Below are 18,756 nucleotides of genomic sequence, written 5' to 3' on the forward strand. Positions count from 1 at the left end.
GGGACGACAGAGGATGAGACGGTTGGATGGCATCACGGACTCAATGGGCATGAGTTTGAGCAAAGTCCAGGAGATGGTGAAGGACAGGGAAGCCTGGTGTGCTGCAGTCCATGGGGTCACAAAGAGTTGGACACGACTGAGTGACTGAACTACAGGATATTATGTACAACACGGGATACAGCCAATGCTTTGTGATAACTATAAACGGTGTATATCCTTTAAAAATTATGAATGAGTGTATTGTACACCTGTAATATATAATATTGTAAATCAACTATATTTCAATTAAAAAAATAGAATGGGGGCTTAATTTTATCAGATACTCCCTTTAGTCTCTATTGTGATAATCATATAGTCTTACCCCTTTAATCTATTCGTACAACACAATCTGCCCACGTGACTGTGATATTACCTTGAAAGTTGAAAGTTAAGCTGAAAGTTAAGTCGTTCAGTCGTGTCCGACTCTTTGCGACCCCGTGGACTGTAGCCCACCTGGCTCTTCCATCCATGGGATTCTCCAGGCAGGAATACTGGAGTGGGTTGTCATTTCCTTCTCTGGGGGATCTTCCCGACCCAGGGATCAAACCCAGGTCTCCCGCATTGCAGGTAGACGCTTTAACCTCTGAGCCACCAGGGAAGCCCGTGTGATATTACCTTACTGAAATGTAAATCCCATGAAGGCAGGGACTTTGTTCACCAATATATCCCCAGTGCACAAAACAATTTTTAGAAGAAAGTAGGAGCTCTAAAAATAACTGTTGAATGGATGAATCGGATGCATTAGTATAAAGTTATTCATAGAATTTTCTTGTAACTTCACTTCTCTGTTGTATTTGATGTCATCTTTGTCTTCTTTCTTCTTCATTCTTGATATATTTTCCCTCTTTTCCTTGGTCATACTTACTGAAGACTTCTTTTTTTGTCTGATCAGTTATATACTGTTTGTTTTGTTTGCCGTTTTGTTAATTTCTAATTTATCCTTATTATTTCCTTAATCTTAATTTGAGTTTGTTATGCTTTCCCCACCTTATGTTTTTATGTTGAAAGCTTACTTCCTATATCTTCTAACTTTTCTTTTTTATAATATATATATTTAATACTACAAAATTTTCTCTGAAAACCACTTTGACTATATTCAATGGTGTTAATGTACAGCACTGTAATTATTAAACAGTTCTAAACTGTATTATAATTTCCATTTTAATTTTCTCCTTGACCCATGGATTATTTGGAAATATAGTTTTAAACTTTAAAACATACAGATTATTTTGTATTGTCTTTTTTTCCACTGGCTTCTATTTAATTACCGGAGAAGGCAGTGGCACCCCACTCCAGTACTCTTGCCTGGAAAATCCCATGGACGGAGGAGCCTGGTGGGCTGCAGTCCATGGGGTCGCTAAGAGTCGGGCACGACTGAGCGACTTCACTTTCACTTTTCACTTTCATGCATTGGAGAAGGAAATGGCAACCCACTCCAGTGTTCTTGCCTGGAGAACCCCAGGGACAGGGAGCCTGGTGGGGTCGCACAGAGTCGGACACGACTGAAGCGACTTAGCAGCAGCAGCAGCAGCAGCTGTTTAATTACACTGCTGATAGTAGATGTGACCTGTATGCTATAAACATATTTTTAATTTGTAGGAACTGCACTTCTGGAGTAGAATATTGTCAACTTTGGTAAATACGCCATGTGCCTTTGGAGAAAAAAGTATATTCTCTACTGGGTGTAATATATATGTGTGTGTGTATAAAATGTAATACATGTGTGTATGTATATAAGTTGTCTGAAATACTCTGTGCTCTAATTCTATTTCTTAGTTTCTGGAAACTACGCATAGCATAGCATAGCCTTCCCCTAAGAATACTTGTCCATGTTTATTGTAGTCCATCTAACTTTGTTGATAAGTGAGAGACTCTTTATTTTTGGTGCATATTGCCTGCTTTGTTCTTTTTATAGGTTTTTAACTTGAATTATTTTGTGTGATGTTATTATCGCCATACCAATATTCTCTTTTCTTAGAATCTACACAAGAAAAAGATTAATTTCATTTAATTTTTTCAATCTTCCTGTGTGTTTTAATTTTGAATTTTAAACAATCTAAACGGAGACCTTTTCTCCTCTGAGGCCGTTTCCTCCTTCCATTTGCCCTGTGTCCTGTCCTGGGTTCTTCTCTCTGCCTAGTCCTTCTAGGAAGTCTTATTCCCTCCTAGAGCCACTCCCACCGGAAATGCAGTGAAGACAGCAGCAGGGACGCTAACATAAACTGGCGGCTCCTAATCACGTGCGTGCGCGTGCTGCTCCAAGGGCCTCGCGGTTCCCGCAGTGACTCTGCACAGCGGTCCCGGTGCCCAAATCACAGAGGCCTGAGCCGCCCCACTCGAGCTCGCCGCGCGTCCCCAGCCGCCCTCCACTGCCCACTGATCGCGCATGTTTGGGCCTCGTCTTTTCTCATGACCTCCCACCACTCAAGCCTCCCACAGCACTAAACCCGCCCGCCGACTGAAAACCCCCAGCTCACACTTCCAGGCCCGACCGCTTCTAGCATCCGCACTTACCCACCCCACTCTCAACACCACGGTCCCATCTGGAGTCTGAGAAGCATCTCCAGAGTCACAGGTCCAGAGCGGAGCGTGTCTCCCTGCCCCGTTCCCGTTTCTCCCGGGCCTGCCCCCTCGCCCCGCCGACGCCGTCACCGCTGTCCGTGGAGGTCTCACGGGCACAGCACCATCCTCTCCAGGGCTCCGCAGCCCCAGCGGCTCCTTCTCGGCTTCTTCCTGGCTCCTCCCACCCCCAGACTCATACCAGGGGTCCCCTCAGTCCACCGGCTGGGGCTCGGCTCCGCTCCCACACGCAGGCCCCTGGTCCGACCAGGCCCCGCCGCCCAGCTCGGCAAGTGCCCCAGCGCCCGTGGGCAGCAGACCAGCCCAGCCATCAGCAGAGGCAGACACGGCCTGTCCACTGGCCTCTCTCGGATAACTGGTCACCTTACACGCAAGTCCCCACAAAGCCTTATACGCTACAAGACTCTCCCTCCCTCCTCTGAACAACCGCATGTCTGAGGGCGACACACGGGCCCGAAGTCAGCTCACTTCCTGCCGGTTTTAGATAGGGTAGAGGCTAAGTCATCTAAAAGGGCTGGCTTTTTAAAAGGCAAACACACCCAGCCAGATTTAGCATTTACTCCTGCGGGAATGACCTGAAGATTTTTAGAAAACAAGACAGAATGAAGATCACAAAGGTACGGCCACAAAACATAAAACCCAGCTGTCCTAATATCAGCGTGGCTTTTGCCACCATTGCCAGCGAAAGCATCACACGAATTCCAGAAGTCCTGTGTCTCCACCAGCCCAGACAGAAGAAAGATGAGTCTGGAAAACCGCCGGCAACCCACTAATGGCTCCAAAACGTGCAAATCAATGCCCCGCGTCTCAAGACTACACAAGCAGACCTCTGAGTGCAGGCAGACGGCGTAAGCACGACACAAGCTGCTGACCCAACAACAGAGCAACCAGCGGTCAGAGGCCAGGAACAGACCACAGACGGGGCCACCTGACGGACGCCACGCCTGCTCGGCGGGGAGAGGCTCGCCTTTGCCCCAGATGGAACTGGGCCACCAGCTTCACAGGGAAAATGAAGCCCGTCCCCTGATTCACACCATACAAAACTCAGATGGCCAGAGGTTTCACCGTAAAAGATAGAACCTTCATGGTTTCACCTTCATGGTCTTGGGAAGGACAACCGCTGCTCTAAAGGATATAAAAGCATCAGAAGAAAAGGAAAGTGATGAGAAACTCACAGTTATCAAAAGAGCGTGAGGAGACCGAACAGCAAGCTGCAGGGAGCTCACCCGAGCATACGAGCCCAACGTGAGAATCAGTCCCAGGACATGTGTCAGCACTGCCCACAAACCAGTAAGGAAAGGCAGATGGTCCATGAGGAAAATGCGCAGAGGCCCTGCTCGGGCACTTCATAAGAGGGGACAGGCCGGTACCAGCAAGACACGAACGCTGCTCAACCCACCCGTCGTCACAGCCCTGCAAGCTAAACCAGAACCCAGCGCCGTCCATCTCCAGGAGGGTGCGCAAATTCACGTCCACTGAGTCAGTGATGCCATCCAACCATCTCATCCTCTCATCCCCTTCTCGTCCCGCCTTAATCTTTCCCAGCATCAGGGTCTTTTCCAATGAGTCAGGTCTTCACATCAGGTGGCCAAAGTATTGGAGCTTCAGCATCATCATCAGCCCTTCTAAAGAATATTCAGGACCGATCTCCTTTAGGATGGACTGGTTGGATCTCCTTGCAGTCCAAGGGACTCTCAAGAGTCTTCTCCAACACCATAGTTCAAAAGCATCAATTCTTCAGTGCTCAGCTTTCTTTATAGTCCAACTCTCACATCCATACACGACCACTGGAAAAACCATAGCTTTGACTATGCAGACTTTGTTGGCAAAGTGATGTCTCTGCCTTTTATTTCACTGTCCAGGTTTGTCACAGTTTTTCTTCCAAGCAGCAATGTCTTTTAATTTCACGGCTGCGGTCACCGTCTGCAGTGATTCTGGAGCCCAAGGAAATAAAGTCTGTCGCTGCTTGCGCTTCTCCTCCTGTTTGCCATGAAGTGACGAATGTAAAACGTAACTGTGTGTGACATTTAATCACCGGCTGTCAGATACTCTCCTTCCTAGATGTGTTACCTACATTTTATAAATCCAAACTGGCCAAGCTGGCGACTCAGGTCACGAGTGAGGGCGCCCTGCGTGTGCCCCGAGCTCCCGTGGTCGGTGGGGGTCGCTACACAGACCCTGACCTGTCCAGGAGGGGCTGGCGCTGCCCCGAGGAGGGGGACGGAGCCTGGAGTGGGCTGGGGCGGGGGCGCTGGCTCCATGTGCCCCACGGCCTCCTGCCACCAGCAGGACACACGCCGGGAGCCCGGCCAGGCCTGTCCGCCCCATGTTCAGCCACATCTCCACTGTCGGCTCCTGACGGGAACTCGTCGCTGGTGTCGGCAGATTGGAGGAAGCAGGAAACCACGCCAGATTTGGACTGTCAGGCTTTGCTGCTCTTAAACCTTTGAATGGAAGCTCTGAGCACCTCACACGGGGATGGGAGAGAGGACCAGCTCTCTCCTGGGCCAGCAGGAGCCACACGCCAGCAGGGCTCCAGGCTGCAGTGAGAAGGCAGGAGTGACGGGGTGTGAGGTGTCCTGAGAGCTCGTGACCACAGCCCGGCATCGCCGGAGTCCCCACACCTCAGCATCACCATCCACAGACCAACCCAGCACCTAACTACGCCTCTGCTCTCTCCACAGGGTGCTGGACAAGCCAGAAATCCCCCGAGGGGGTGGGCCCCCAGTTCCCTCCTGTCAGAGGAAGGGCAGTTCCTGGGCCCCCTGGGGTCTCTGGAGAGACACTCCTCCGTATTCTGGGAGACTTCAGCGCTCACTGTGAAAGTCAGCAACAGCACGAACGAGGGGGCTGCAGGCCGGGTGGCTGCCCTCACTCCCAGGAGCTGATCACCTGCAGTCGTCCTGGGCTGTGCCCGAGCTCTGCCTCCGGGAGGGCGACGCTGCGGCTTGGCGACGCTGCGGCTTGCCGGCACCGGTCCGCAGAAGCTCAGAGCTCGTGGGGCTCCGGGGCTGGGTTGTGTGATCATCGCGGGGTGCTCAGTGCCAAGCTGGGCGGTGGACACGCCAAGGACAGGCTGCGGGTATGAGCCTGGGTTCTCTGGGTGGCGAGGCTCACTCTTACACTACAGGTAATGGGAAGTCACTGAAGCTCTTTGTGCAGGGAAGTGTCATGACCTGAGGTTTGCTCTGAATTTTATAGGCTGTCATGAGAAGTCTGTATCTGGCTAAGACAGAGTAACTGAGACAGGACTTCCCCTCCTGCCGGTGACATGTCACTACAAAACGAGGCAAGACACACGCAACGATGGCTTTCAAAGTCTGGACTCTGGTTTCTGGTGGAAATCAACATGGCGAGCCCTGAGCTGCCCGCTGTCTGCCAGGAGGCACTTTCCACACGTCTGCACAGGGAAGGGGAGCTCACGGAGATCACAGCTCTTCACTCAGCAGAAGAGACCAGAGAGCAGGGTTAGGCCAGGCCAGGATTCGCAGGTGCCGGGAGGAAAGAGCAGTGGAGAAAGCAATCTGGGAGACCTGAGTCTGTTGCTGAATTCTAAGCCGTGCGCACACAGGATGCAGCCCTGGGAGGCCAGGAACAGCACAGCTGGGAGCTGCAGACTCCGTGCTCCCAGAACTCGCCCAGGTTTTGAGATTTCTGAGTCCCCAGTAGCTCTGGCTGAATACCTGGCCTTCGAAGGAGACTCCACATGTGTCAGCCGTAAGTAGTGGGGCTAAGCTTAGAGTGAAAGCTACTTTAGATCTGTCCTTTTAAAAAGCCTAAAAACAAGCCTCAAAGGGATAAAGCCAATCCCCAAGTAGCCTGACAGCCAGCTAAATCAAACCCCCACACTCTTCAAAGGAGGATAACAAAATCGAACACCCACTGGAAAATCACTAGCCAAGGAAAGATGCAGAAATGAGAGCCACACCCAGGGGGAAAATCAGTCAGTAGAATGGACCCATGAAGGACAGCAAGGATGAGTCTGCAGATACAGACTTGAAGACACTCTGAGATGCTGTAAACGTGCTCAAGAGTTTAAAGGAAAGCATGAACTTATGAGGAGGGAAGTGAAGGGTTACACAAGGTCAGAGAAGGGCTGCTGGAAATAGAAAACCAACCTCTGAAGCAAATGGCATATTAAACACTGAAGAAGAGATCAGCGAACCCAGAGCAAAAGAAACTATGAGACATGAAGCACATGGAGAAGAAAAAAGGCTGAAACTGAGCAAGCCCCAGTGGCCTGCAAGAAAAGCCCAAGCCCCCAGAGCTGGAGAAGAACGAACAATCTCTGACCCTCAATGCACCCCAAGTGGCAGGCACACAAGACCCACCCAAGACTCTCCATAATTAAGCTGCTGAAGGTCAGCAAAAGGGAAAACCTTACAAGTAGAGGAGGCAGACCCAGAGGCATCCACTCTCTCCTCACAACCACAAAAGCGCCCAGAGAGCCCTGGAGACAAGCCACCGAGCCCTCCCCAACTTCAGGGTCAGCTTTTAGATCTCTTCCCCTCAATGACTTGGGCAAATCAGATTTTCAACCCAATCTGTGTGATACTTTCTCTCAGCGACTCCACACGTATTCTCCTGATAAAAATGTCAGACCACGTTGAAGGTTCTTGGGTAGAGACCTTCAAGCATTTAAACCAATATTAATTATTTTAGTAAACTCTTCACTGAAGTGGAACACGTACCCCGAAAGGACACAAACCCTGAGTGAACACTCGTGTGAGGGGGGAGCTCAGGCTGCGTGTGGGGGGAGGGCTGCAGGGTGACCACTCCCGACGGGACACGCGGCCGCTAAGCCATCCTCACACTGCTCTTCAAGCCACGGCTCCCTAGGAGACGCCGCCCCTCGGCAATCGAACGGACCATCCCTTGCAGTGGAAGGAAACACACCCAGGTCCAGGCAGGGCCTCTGAGGAAGGACGGGGAGTGGACAGGAGGGACACAGAGCGGACCATCTCCACGGTGACTGCAGCATCGCGCAAGAAAGGCCTCAGGCAAACACACCCGAGTGTCAGCCAGCAGGGCTTCTGGGGCGAAGGTATGAGGTCACTGGTTTATGACTTCTGAACTTCTGTTTGCTGGAAACAGTATAAATAATTACTAATAAAAACTCTCTAGCAGAACTGGAAAGAAGCACATTGCAAAGAATCTTGGCAGAAATCAAGATTCTATGCTTCTAAAAGCGAAAATCTAAGTCTGACTCATATTTATAAAATACTTAGTACTTCAAACCCTATAAATACACTATGTTACTCTGGGTATAATTTTTAGGTTCAAAGCAAACCATAAGGAATGTGACATATTAAACCAAAATAAAGACGTCTGCTTTAAACAACCCCTCTCACACAGCAAATTACAAATTACCATTCCATCTCTACTATTTAGCAAACATTTTTGAAAATGAGCAATTAGGCTGCACTATTTTTCTGACAAGGAAAATATGAGTTCACCAGAATTCTACGCAAATCCTACCATGGCACTGCCCTGGAACCTTTACAACCAGAACTCTACGCAAACCCTACCGTGGCACTACCCTGCACAAATCCTACCATGGCACTGCCCTGGAACCTTTACATCAGTCTTTCTCTTTTGTAATGCTCGAGAATGCAAATTCATTTGCACAAACAAGAGAGGCTGTAGTACCTGACATTCTGAAGAAGCGGGCAATTTAACTCCCTCGGCTATTAACAGGCATGCAGGCCTCGCTGCCAGGCCCGCCACAAGAGGCCAGGAAGCAGCCTGGCCACAGGGCTCGCTGCTGCCCGCCACCCACCAGGCAGGGGAGGAGATGTCGTGAGTGAAGACGAGACACAGACAGAGGCTCCAGCCCGTGAGCTTCCCTCCAGCTGTGGTCCTGCTGCACGCATGTCACTGGGCTGGGGGCAGGCGCCCACCAAGGAGCTGCGGGGGAGTCGGCCCTTTCCAGCAAACGCCCAAGGCACCAGGGCGCCTCTGTGCATTGACGCAGCGTCTCACACGGGAAGGTGTTACAGGAAGGACCCTCTAGCCAGCACCTGAAGTAACGAGCCCCTTCTGGAAATCACAGTTTGCCGTGAACGTAAGGTGCAGGGAAAGCGGGTGGAGGGCTGGGGCTGGACTTGGGCGGGTGGCGGGAAGCACCCCCAGCCTGGAGGCAGGGAACGGGGACTCCCGGTCGGATCTGACCCAGATTCTGCTCAGCACGGTTCCCTGGGTGGGTGTCCAGCAGGTCATGGAGCGGGCAGAACCCTGGCAGATGGGGCCAGGCAGCCAGGCCCCTGAGCTGGGTGCAGCCCCGGCCAGGCGTGGGGAGGAGCTAGGCCCTCCAAGCGCTCTGCCCGCCCAGGACACTCACCGCACGGCTCCTGGAGGAGCAGGAGGTCAGGAGGACCGGGAGCGTCGCTCTTGACCACCCACTGTCCTCTTCCGCTTCCTACTGATCGTCATTTCAAGACAAGACCAAGCAAACAAGCAGCCAGCAGCCCCGGGGGAGTGTGGGCACCTGAAGAAGAGCCAGACTGCTTCCCGGCGGCCAGCACCGGTGGGCTGGAACGGAGGGACTGCAGATCAGCCACCGATCTAGCAAAACAACCAAAACAGAGGGCATGGTCTGAGGCCATTAGCTTCAAACAAGAAAAAGAGGAAAGGGGGAAAACGCCAAGAAAAGGTAAAGCATAAGAAGGTTCTGACAGGCTCTGCGTCTGACCCACCCCCGAGCCCCTGGCAGGCGTCCTGGGAAGCAAGGTGCACCAACCAAACTCTAAGCATTCCAACTACGGCAGGAGAACAGGGACAAGGGGGAAAGTCAAGGACACACCCTTGTGCGTAGAGCCCAGCTGGTGCTGAGGGGTTGGCTGAGGCAGGAACGACAGGAGCCCAGCGCTGTGGTCTCTCTGGGCTCAAGAATGTCTGTGGCAGAAAGCACAGTGATGGGCTGTGGGGCCTGCACACACCCACAGACGGGAGGACGGGCTGACAGACAGGCGACGGGCGGGCTGGCGCATGGATGGAGGGATGGAGGGATATATGGGTAAGTGGATCAACGGTGGACGGAGGGATGAATAAGTGGGTGGATGGGTGAATGGATGGATGGGTTAAGTGGATGGATTGATAGATGAGTAAGTGGATGGATGGGTGGATGGGTGAGCTGACAGATAAAGGACGGTATATAATATGCAAAAAGCAAACACAAAGTCTGGTCTGGAAGAAAACATAGCCTAAAGAACTTTAGAAGTTTTTAAAGAGACAAGGAATACCAGACCACCTTACCTGTCTCCTGAGAAACCTATATATGGGTCAAGAAGCAACAGTTAGAACAGAACATGGATCAGTGGACTGGCTCAAAATTGGGAAAGTAGTATGACAAGGCTGTATATTGTCACCCTGTTTATTTAACTTCTATGCCAAGTACATCATGCAAAATGCCAGGCTGGATGAATCACAAGCTGGAATCAAGATTTCTGGGAGAACTATCAATAACCTCAGATATGCAGATTATATCACTTTAATGGCAGAAAGAGGAACTAAAGAGCCTCTTGAAGAGGGTGAAAGAGGAGAGTGGAAAAAATGGCTTAAAACATAACATTTAAAAAACTAACATCATGGCATCCAGTCCCATCACTTCATGCTAATAGAAGGGAGGAAAGTGTATTAAAAAGACAGCACATTAAAAAGCAGAGACATCATTTTTTGTCAACAAAGTTCTGTCTAGTCAAAGCTATGGTTTTTCCCATAGTCATGTATGGATATGAGAGTTGGACCATAAAGAAGGCTGAGCGCCAAAGAATTGATGCTTTTGAACTGTGGTGTTGGAGAAGAGTCTAGAGAGTCCCTTGGACTGCAAGGAGATCAATCAAGCCAATCCTAAAGGACATCAGTCCTGAATATTCATTGGAAGGACTGAGGCTGAAGGTGAAGCTCCAATCCTTTGGGCCACTGATGTGAAGAGCCAACTCATGGGAAAGACCCTGAGCTGGGAAAGACTGAGGGCAGGAGGAGAAGGGGACGACAGAGGATGAGATGGGTGGATGGCATCACTGACTCAATGGACATGAATTTGAACAAGCTCTGGGAGATAGTGAAGGACAGGGGAGCCTGGTGAGCTGCAGTCCAGGGGTCACAGAGTCAGACACGACTTAGCAACCGAACAACAATGAGAGAAAAGGAAAAACACGTTCTATGAGCGCAAGGGGGAAACGCAGAGACGATGAGACTGAGGACAGAATCAAGGTTGTTGCAAAACGACTAAAAAGCAAAAAAAAAAAAAAAGAGGCAAGGTGTGTCTGAAAAATCAAACTAAAGACACAGGAAACAACCTCTACAACAGAACTGCCTTTGAATACAGCCGACACACCTCCCCAAAGAAGAAGGGGACACAACACTCTCAGGCTCTTAGGACCTGGCCTGGGGTGGGGGCAGAGCAAAGAAGCTGAGGGTCTGAACTGCCTCCCGGTGGCAGCGTGGCCAGGATTCCTTCTGAAGGCTTGCAAACCTATCTGAAGAAAGATTAGTATCCAAAATATACAAGGAATGCATACAACTCTATAACAAAACCCCAAATAATCAGGTTAAAAATGAGCAAAAAACCTGAGTTGAACATATACTTTGACAAACAAGACATGCAAATGGCCAACACGTGCATGAAGAGACGCTCAACGTCAGTAGTCCTGAGGAAATGCAAAGCGAAATCACGACGAGGCGGCACCTCACGCCCATTGGTGGGCAGCCGTGTCTGTTATCAAGCGGACAAGACAGAAACGCTGAGGAGGGTGTGGAGAAAAGGGAACCCTCCCACACTGCTGGTGGGAATGGACATGGGTGCAGCCGCCGTGGAAAACAGTAGGGAAGTCCCTCAAAAAAATCAAAACTAGAACGACTACGTGATCCAGAAATTCATTCCTGGGCATTCACGCAAATGAAACAGAATCTCAAAAGCTACTTACATCACCATGTTCACTGCAACATTACTCACAACAGTCAAGATACGGAAACAACTTCAGTGTCCACGGAGGGATGGATGGAGGTGATGGCGTTATAATATTCCATCCCAAAATTCCATTAAAGGAATATTATTCAGTCTTTAAAAAGAAGGGGATCCTGCCTGCGAAGCAGCGTAGATAAATCTGGAGGACATGCTACATACAACCCTGACACAGGACAAATACTGCATGCTCTCCTGTCTGTGGAAACCACAGCACTCAAGCTCACTGAAGCAGCGGGCAGGACGGCGGCTGCCGGGGGCTGGGGCGGGGGACGGGGAGATGCAGGCCGAGGGATCAGAGTTTCTGCTGCGAGGGGAGGACCTGCGGCGTGGTGGCTACAATTAACCACGGTGTTTTGTACACTTGTCTGCGAAGATGGTCGGCCTCAGTGGGCCCGAGTCACACACAGCAGGTACCACGTGCGGCAGCAAGGGTGTTAATCAGCTTCATTGCAGTCACTCTGCCGCCACGTGTACGGACATCAGCATATCACATCATGTACCTAAACACACAATCTTTTATCAATTATACCCCTGTAAAGCTGGAAAAAAGCAAAATAAAACCATTTTTAAAAGGGAAAAAGAAAGCCTTGTGCAGCAAGAGGCTGCTGGTATCAAAGGTGAGTCAGGGTGACATGCACGGGCGGGCAGCGAGCAGGATGCAGGGCGCTGAGCTCACCCACAGCCTGCTTCTCTCTGAGGGCATCTCACAGCCCAGGTTTACGACAGGGTCCTGGTCACTGAAAGCATCATCGGCTTAACCTGATACACCCAGCCGCACGCCATATGGCCCACAACCACCACCAGTCCTAACCAGCTAGCACAGCGCTCAGCCACCAGGTACAAAGGAACGGGCCAGCACGCGGTGCCCGCAGACCTCGGCCCTCCCCACGTCCTGGGCCCCCGGACCGCGCTGGCTGAGGCCAGGCCCAGCTCACGGGCCAACGCCGGCGCCCCTCGCTGGGCGACACCCCGGGCTGGGCGGCCAGGCTCCTCGGCTGCCGGGGGCCACGGAGCCCCGCGCGGCGGCCTTCTCAGCCTCTTCTAACCTGCCCCCTTCTTCACTCCCTACTGCTTGACCAAAGCTGCGCGCTGTCGGAAAAAGGCAGATGGAGAGGGCAGGGCAGGGGGTACACACAAACTCAAAGAATGTCTCCGTTCAGCAAACAAACAGAGCTGGAGGACGCACATCTCTGGTCTCGGGTATTCTTCCCGATTTCTGAAGGCCAGTTTCTGTTAGAACAATAATTGAATGTTGCAAAGTACTGCTGATTCATTTATGGCACGGAGCTCACACTCTACCCTGAAACTATTTGTCTGTTAATCAGAGGTGGTAAACTACAGCTTCTGGAGAAAGACAAAGGAAACTGCAGGTGTCCCCGTGGAAGCCGGCTGCCTCGGGTCCCCCAGCCTTGGAAGCTGGAGCGTCACCAGAGGGTGGGCTACACCCCATGAGTCCAGAGGACCCGTCTGCTGTTGCATTTTAACAGATTCTACCGAGCCTGCCTGGTTTTTTAAGAGGATATTACTAAGAAGGCCCCCACCCTAACAGCCTAGTGCGGGTCTTACTGAGCCCCCAGGCCCTGGCTGCGGCTGCCACACAGGAAAACCTGAACCCCACACTCACTCAGCAGACACTCCTGCGTGACTGCTGTGCTGGGGGCCGAGGACACCCCTGAAGCCACCGCACAGAGGGCTCCGTCTCTGGGTGGAGGGAGCAGCCTGTTCAGCTCCCAGCGCTGCCTGTCCCAGTGCTGGGGGCGGCAGCGCGAATACACGTTTGCATGATTTGCCACAAGGCAGATCCTTGCTTTTTTTTTTTGTTTTTTTTTAGATCCTTGCATTTTTAAATGTTGCTCAAGGGCTAGAATGTTCTTCCTGATCTTGAGGCAGAATCTGCCTCCTTGACTCAGCCCAGCTCCTGGTTTGCCCTCCACAGAGACTGACCTCCAACCCTCCATACAGGGTGGTCTCGGGCTCTGGGTCCCTCTCCTCCGGAGAAAGTGAAGACACACTTCAGGTTGACAAAGACTGCAAACGCGGCATTGTCCAACCTCCTTAAAATAAAGCCACGGAGCTAACTACATGGCAAGAACAGACACAGGAAAACATACAGTGTGAAGTGAGTCCAGCAGGTAAGTAAGCCCAATGAGCTCACCAACAAGGTGAACTGAACACAAAACATCTAGTGTTGACCTATTAGTCACCCACACTAGACGGGATGACTAGGTGGGAACCATCCCAGCCTGTGAAGAGGCCGCTCCCCGAAGCTGGCTCCTGAGTCAGGGCAGGACGCGTTTCCCACGGCAGCAGTGTGCTCCTGGAGCGCCAGGCCCCGGAGCCGGAATCTCCTGCTCGGCACGAACGTGAGACGTCTCTGCGTGGAGACACGTTCCAAGCTCCCACCTAGATCCTCTCACCAGCCGCCGACCACACAGGGGAAGGCGACCCCAGGAAGCAGGTATCGGGAAGTGAAGGGTCCCGGGTGGGGCTGGGACGCTCGGGTGAGAGGGGGAGACCCCAGAGCCTGACCCCCGCCTCTTAACTCGGTGTCTGTGGGGCCCTCTTTCTGCCCAGCTGCTTTTACTTGTAAAGATGGCAGAACATGTTTAATAACACATACCTCCTAGGACAAACGTGTAAAATAAATAAGATCACGTTTTCTCCTTATCTATGATCAGAAAAGAGACTAAGGTGGGAAACCATGGAAGTGGGAAACTCCTCAGGACACACACACTGGACTGTCGTCTGCAGCCCCTGGACCTGCAGGCTCGTGAAACAGCTCTCCACAGCGGGGCTCACGGAGCGGGGCCGTCCCGAGCGGCACCGGCCCGGGGTAGGGGGAGAATGACGGCGGGGAGGGGAGCCCCCCAGGCGGGGGCCACTGCCACCAGCCGGGACCCCACTTCCTTACGGAGGACACGCGGCCGTGAGTCTGGGGCTTCCACAGTGGGCAAGTTCAGCTTTCCAGAAACTGTAAAATGCAGTTTATAATAAAATGCTGTGGGGTTCCTGTGCCTGCTGCTGACAGAAGAAAATTTAACAGATGAATACAGCTTACCATGTATGATTAAACTGAACATATTAAATAAACTTCTCAAACGAATAAATTTTCTGCAGAAATGAATGCCTTCTACCAGAAAACCTAAATGAGCACACAGGAGAAAGGCTAACGTGAACAGAACACTGTAAAACCGCTCACTGCTGCCCTGAGTTTGGTTACATCCTATTTCCTTTCATTAAGGACGTTTTTCCCACTCTTAGCTTAAGGTGATTAAATGACAAGATTATCAGTGTACATAAGGCAAGTTAACATAATTCCTTTTGCTGAAAAATAAATCTGCGAACACAACCTTTAGGACCCATCTGGTCTCAGTGTCGGGTGTCAGCGTGTTTCTCGTACTTCCCACGCTGGACGTGGACGGACCCCGACAGGCAGAGGGTGACTGGTGGCACTTCCTGGTGGCTCTGTGCCCACCCGCCTTCCACCCACCAGCCACCCTTTCTAAGGCCCGGGACTGAAGTCAGCAGTTGTTGGACAATAGAAGCCCAGAAAACTTGGTTTCTCTTCAGCTCACAATAAAGAGGGTAACCCTGACCCCAGCTCTGGCACTTCTTGGCCCCCAAAGTTAACATATAAATGAAAATAAAATGCTGATACTTTTTACATTTTAACAAACTGTAAGATTCAACTCTCAATAGACAGAATAGAGTCGTTAAAAACACATAAAAAGAAACAAACCTGTGAGCACAAGGACTTTTATGAGTGTTACAAGGAACAAGGAACTTTGGGGAGAAACCCTCCAAGTCAGTCTGGAGAGCTTTTTAAAACTCACTGAGCCAAAGGGATAAGGGTTACATCAGAGGAATGACTTAATGAAACAGGAAGTCTCTGGCCACCTCCTTTCAGTAAAAGAATCCCCTGAATGGAATCACTTAAAGGCAGAAAGAAAGCTTTTTCCTCTTTGTCCCACAGGTTCCAATCATCTACTGAACTTTTCCTAAGAAACGGAAATTCAGCCTCTGAGCGTCTCGCCGAACTCCCAGAACCGCCCCAATCCGGCGAGCGCTCTGAAGCCTGGCTCGCTGGTCTACAAGCTGCTCCACCACGCGGGCGGCAGGTCTTTACTTGCCCCCACGGGATACGTGGGGACGAGCCCAGACACTGTCACGACAGCGTGTCCTCAACAGACGGCTTCCCAAACACGGTGGTGGGCCCGGGGGTGACGGCCCCCCAACAGGCCCCGGTGAACCACCCCCACCCCCCAGAGGTGGAAACGCCGAGAAGACAACGTCAGAGTGAGTCAACAGCAAATATACCCCACACTTGAAACTTCGTCAAAAATTATAAAAAATAGACATTAGAAATTGTGACTTACCCCCATCGGACACAGTTGCGGACTGAAAGAAAAGAGAGAGAGACATGAGTTAATTGGGCCTCATGACCGGTCAGAAGGCAGCACGTCCGTGTGAGGAGCGCAGCCAGCCTCTGGCCGAGCCTGCTCTGGGAGCAGGTGCCCGGGCACGGCCGCCTCCCGGGGCGTGGCCCTCTGCTTCCTGGGTGAGCCCCGCCCCACCCACAGGCCAGGACGCGGCCGGGCGACCGTCCCCTTCCTCCCTGGAGAACAGATCCTGGCACGCCTGACACCGCAGGCTTCGTAACCACCTCGGAGCAGCCTTAGAAGTTGGGCTCACCAGCCCGGGCTTGAGTCTGCCAGGCACACCCGAGCCCAGGAGGCAGGCCTGCCCTCTGTCCATCCAGAGTGATGCGTGGCCCAGGGCACATGGCAGTCCTGCTCTGCACTCTCACCCCAGGCCCACCCAGGGGTAGATCCGCCTCGGTGGTGGTGGCAGAGGGGAGCTGGCCTGCAGCCAGCCCGGACCTCTGACCCAGCCACCCTGGGCAGGCAGGTGGGGACAAGCCAGGCCTGGAGGGAGGAGGCGGTGGAGAGAGGTCTTGGGACAACAGGCAGGGTCCAGAGAGCTCCAAACAACTGAGCAATTCTCTGATGGGGACGGCTGAGCAAGTCCTCCTGAGAACGCAGTTCTGAGGCTGCAACCTAGGGAGGGTGCCTGGGATCATGGAAGGAGGGCCTCCAGAGAAGCCAGGAGAGGGGAAGGGGCCTGTGGAGGCAGCACAGACACCAGGAGCTGCCCCGCGGGAAGGGCGTGGGTGCAGCACCTCTGTGACAAGTCCTGGTCACAGCCCAGGCACAGCCTGGCAGGCCAGAGGCAGGCAGGGCCCCACGGCAGCCACACGGGGCCCGCAGGCCTTGGGGCAGACAGCACCCCTGGCATCTCAGCCCGAAGTCATGCCCTGAGAAGAAGCCCGCTGTAGAAGCCCTGGGCCTTGCACGCCCTCCTCTCTGCAGAGCGAAGGGAGACCAGAGAGCAGAGCGTGGAGAGTGACGGGGGGCCCCTTCCCAGGTCCGGGGCCTCCCTTGTCAGCGGGGATCACGTCTCAAGACCCCCAAGGCCAAGAGCAAACAGGTGGGGAGAAGATGCCAGACCACTGCTTCCAGGGACAGCCCCCCACCCGGGGGTGAAAGCAGGTGTTCGCGGCCAAATTGAGGAAAGGGTGGTCCACGTCAAGTGCACACCCACACACTGTGCGGCCCCCGTCCCCGGTGCCGGCGCCCCCACCTGGAGGATGGGGGCCGCACCTCCTGGGGCTCACCCCTGCCCAGCCCGGTGAGCCGCCCTCCTCCCCCCGGGGGCCAGCCTCCAGGACCCTGCCCTAGGATCGGGTTCGTCACGGCTTCACACCATCTTGAGTCCTGGGTCACAAACACTGCACAGGCTATGGTGGAGCTAGCAGCCCCTGCACAGCAGGGTCTGTTCTCGGTGGAGAAGTGGGGGGCCCCCTCCCCAGGGTGGACGGGGGCTCACGGACACTGTCCTCCTGCCCATGCTTACCACAAGTCACCTGCGAGCCTGGGAAAATTCAATAATATCAAAGGCAACTCACTCCCTGAGACTGCGAGAGGAAACTCTGCAAGGCCATACACAAAAGTAGAAACCCCATCAATAATAACTTCTGAAAAGCAAGTCAGAAAATGTAAAATCCACCAACGTGAAGGACGTGGTCCACTCCATGTATGGTCGCAGCTAAAGCTGAAAACTCAGGCTTTAGCAGACTGGACAAAATGCAGTAAAGAATCTCTACACACATCCCCCAAATGCACAAAGATCCTGGAGAGAAGAGTGTCCCTGAAGCTGAGAAGGTGGCTGGTGAGCACAGGCTGCCCATGGGGAGGCTGGGCCGGCTGGGCAGCGGGGACAGGGCCAGCAGGGCAGGCCTGCGGCTGCAGAGGCTCTGGAAGGGGGCCCTCTGGTACAGGGTGACCAGATCCAGGTAAAGGTCCCCAAACGTGCTTTAGAGCAGCTGTCGATTTACAGAAACACTGTGAAGCGAGCATCAAAACACACCAGCTTTCTAATACAACACTGCTCTAAAGGAAGCAAGGGCCCCCTGCGGGAGGAGCGGGGAGGGAACGGAGGCCCGCAGGGCTGAGGGGTGCGCGTCCCCTCACTTGGACGCTCCCGGGGTGAAGAGCCCCAGCCCCACAGCCACAAACACAAACCGTCTGGGAAGAAGCAGTCAGGCAAGGCCCACAGGAGTTCAAAGAGCATGAGCCCACCTAGAAATGAGCTCAAAACTCCCCTAAGCCCAAGGGAAAACCCCCTGAGAAAGAACAAGCAGAAACAGCAATGAACAGAATCTCAGATACTGCAAAGGTCAATGCAGATGTCAAATGACTACGAAATTGTGAAGTCATCAAAGGTTTCAAAAAAAAGGGGAGAAGCAGGGTGGTAGATTTAAAAATAATCCTATGGGATGATTGACGATGAAATCCACAATTGTTGGAACTGCAGAGGTACTCCGTAGAGGGGTTACCAGAGATCAGAGACGGAAGAGAAAACCTGGGAACTCCAGCAGTCCTGAAAGAAGCGCCCTGACAGCAGCGTGGCGGCGGCGAGAGCAGCGGGCGGGCGGCCGGGCGAGGCGCTCCTGCGCACGCGCGCCCAGCACCTCGGGCCAGCCCCAGCCCACCCGGGACTCCTGCAGGACGCCCACCTGCAGGACGCCCACCCGCAGGACGCCCACCCGCAGGACGCCCACTGCAGGACGCCCACCCGCAGGACGCCCACCTGCAGGACGCCCACCTGCA

At 52.9% G+C, this 18,756-nt stretch overlaps 1 protein-coding gene across 3 annotated transcripts in view; it reads right to left on the reverse strand.

Annotated features, from left to right (window-relative positions):
• Positions 1-18,756, reverse strand: part of RGS12 (regulator of G protein signaling 12) — a 114,924-nt gene that overhangs the window by 37,199 nt on the left and 58,969 nt on the right. For all 3 annotated transcript variants that reach the window (XM_024993717.2, XM_024993716.2, XM_059887839.1), the window contains exon 4: positions 15,964-15,985. In XM_024993717.2, the coding sequence (XP_024849485.1) occupies positions 15,964-15,985 (22 nt within the window). The remainder of the gene's footprint in view (positions 1-15,963; positions 15,986-18,756) is intronic.

Source organism: Bos taurus, chromosome 6 (genome assembly GCF_002263795.3).
Source record: "Bos taurus isolate L1 Dominette 01449 registration number 42190680 breed Hereford chromosome 6, ARS-UCD2.0, whole genome shotgun sequence".
Classification (NCBI taxonomy): Eukaryota; Metazoa; Chordata; class Mammalia; order Artiodactyla; family Bovidae; genus Bos; species Bos taurus.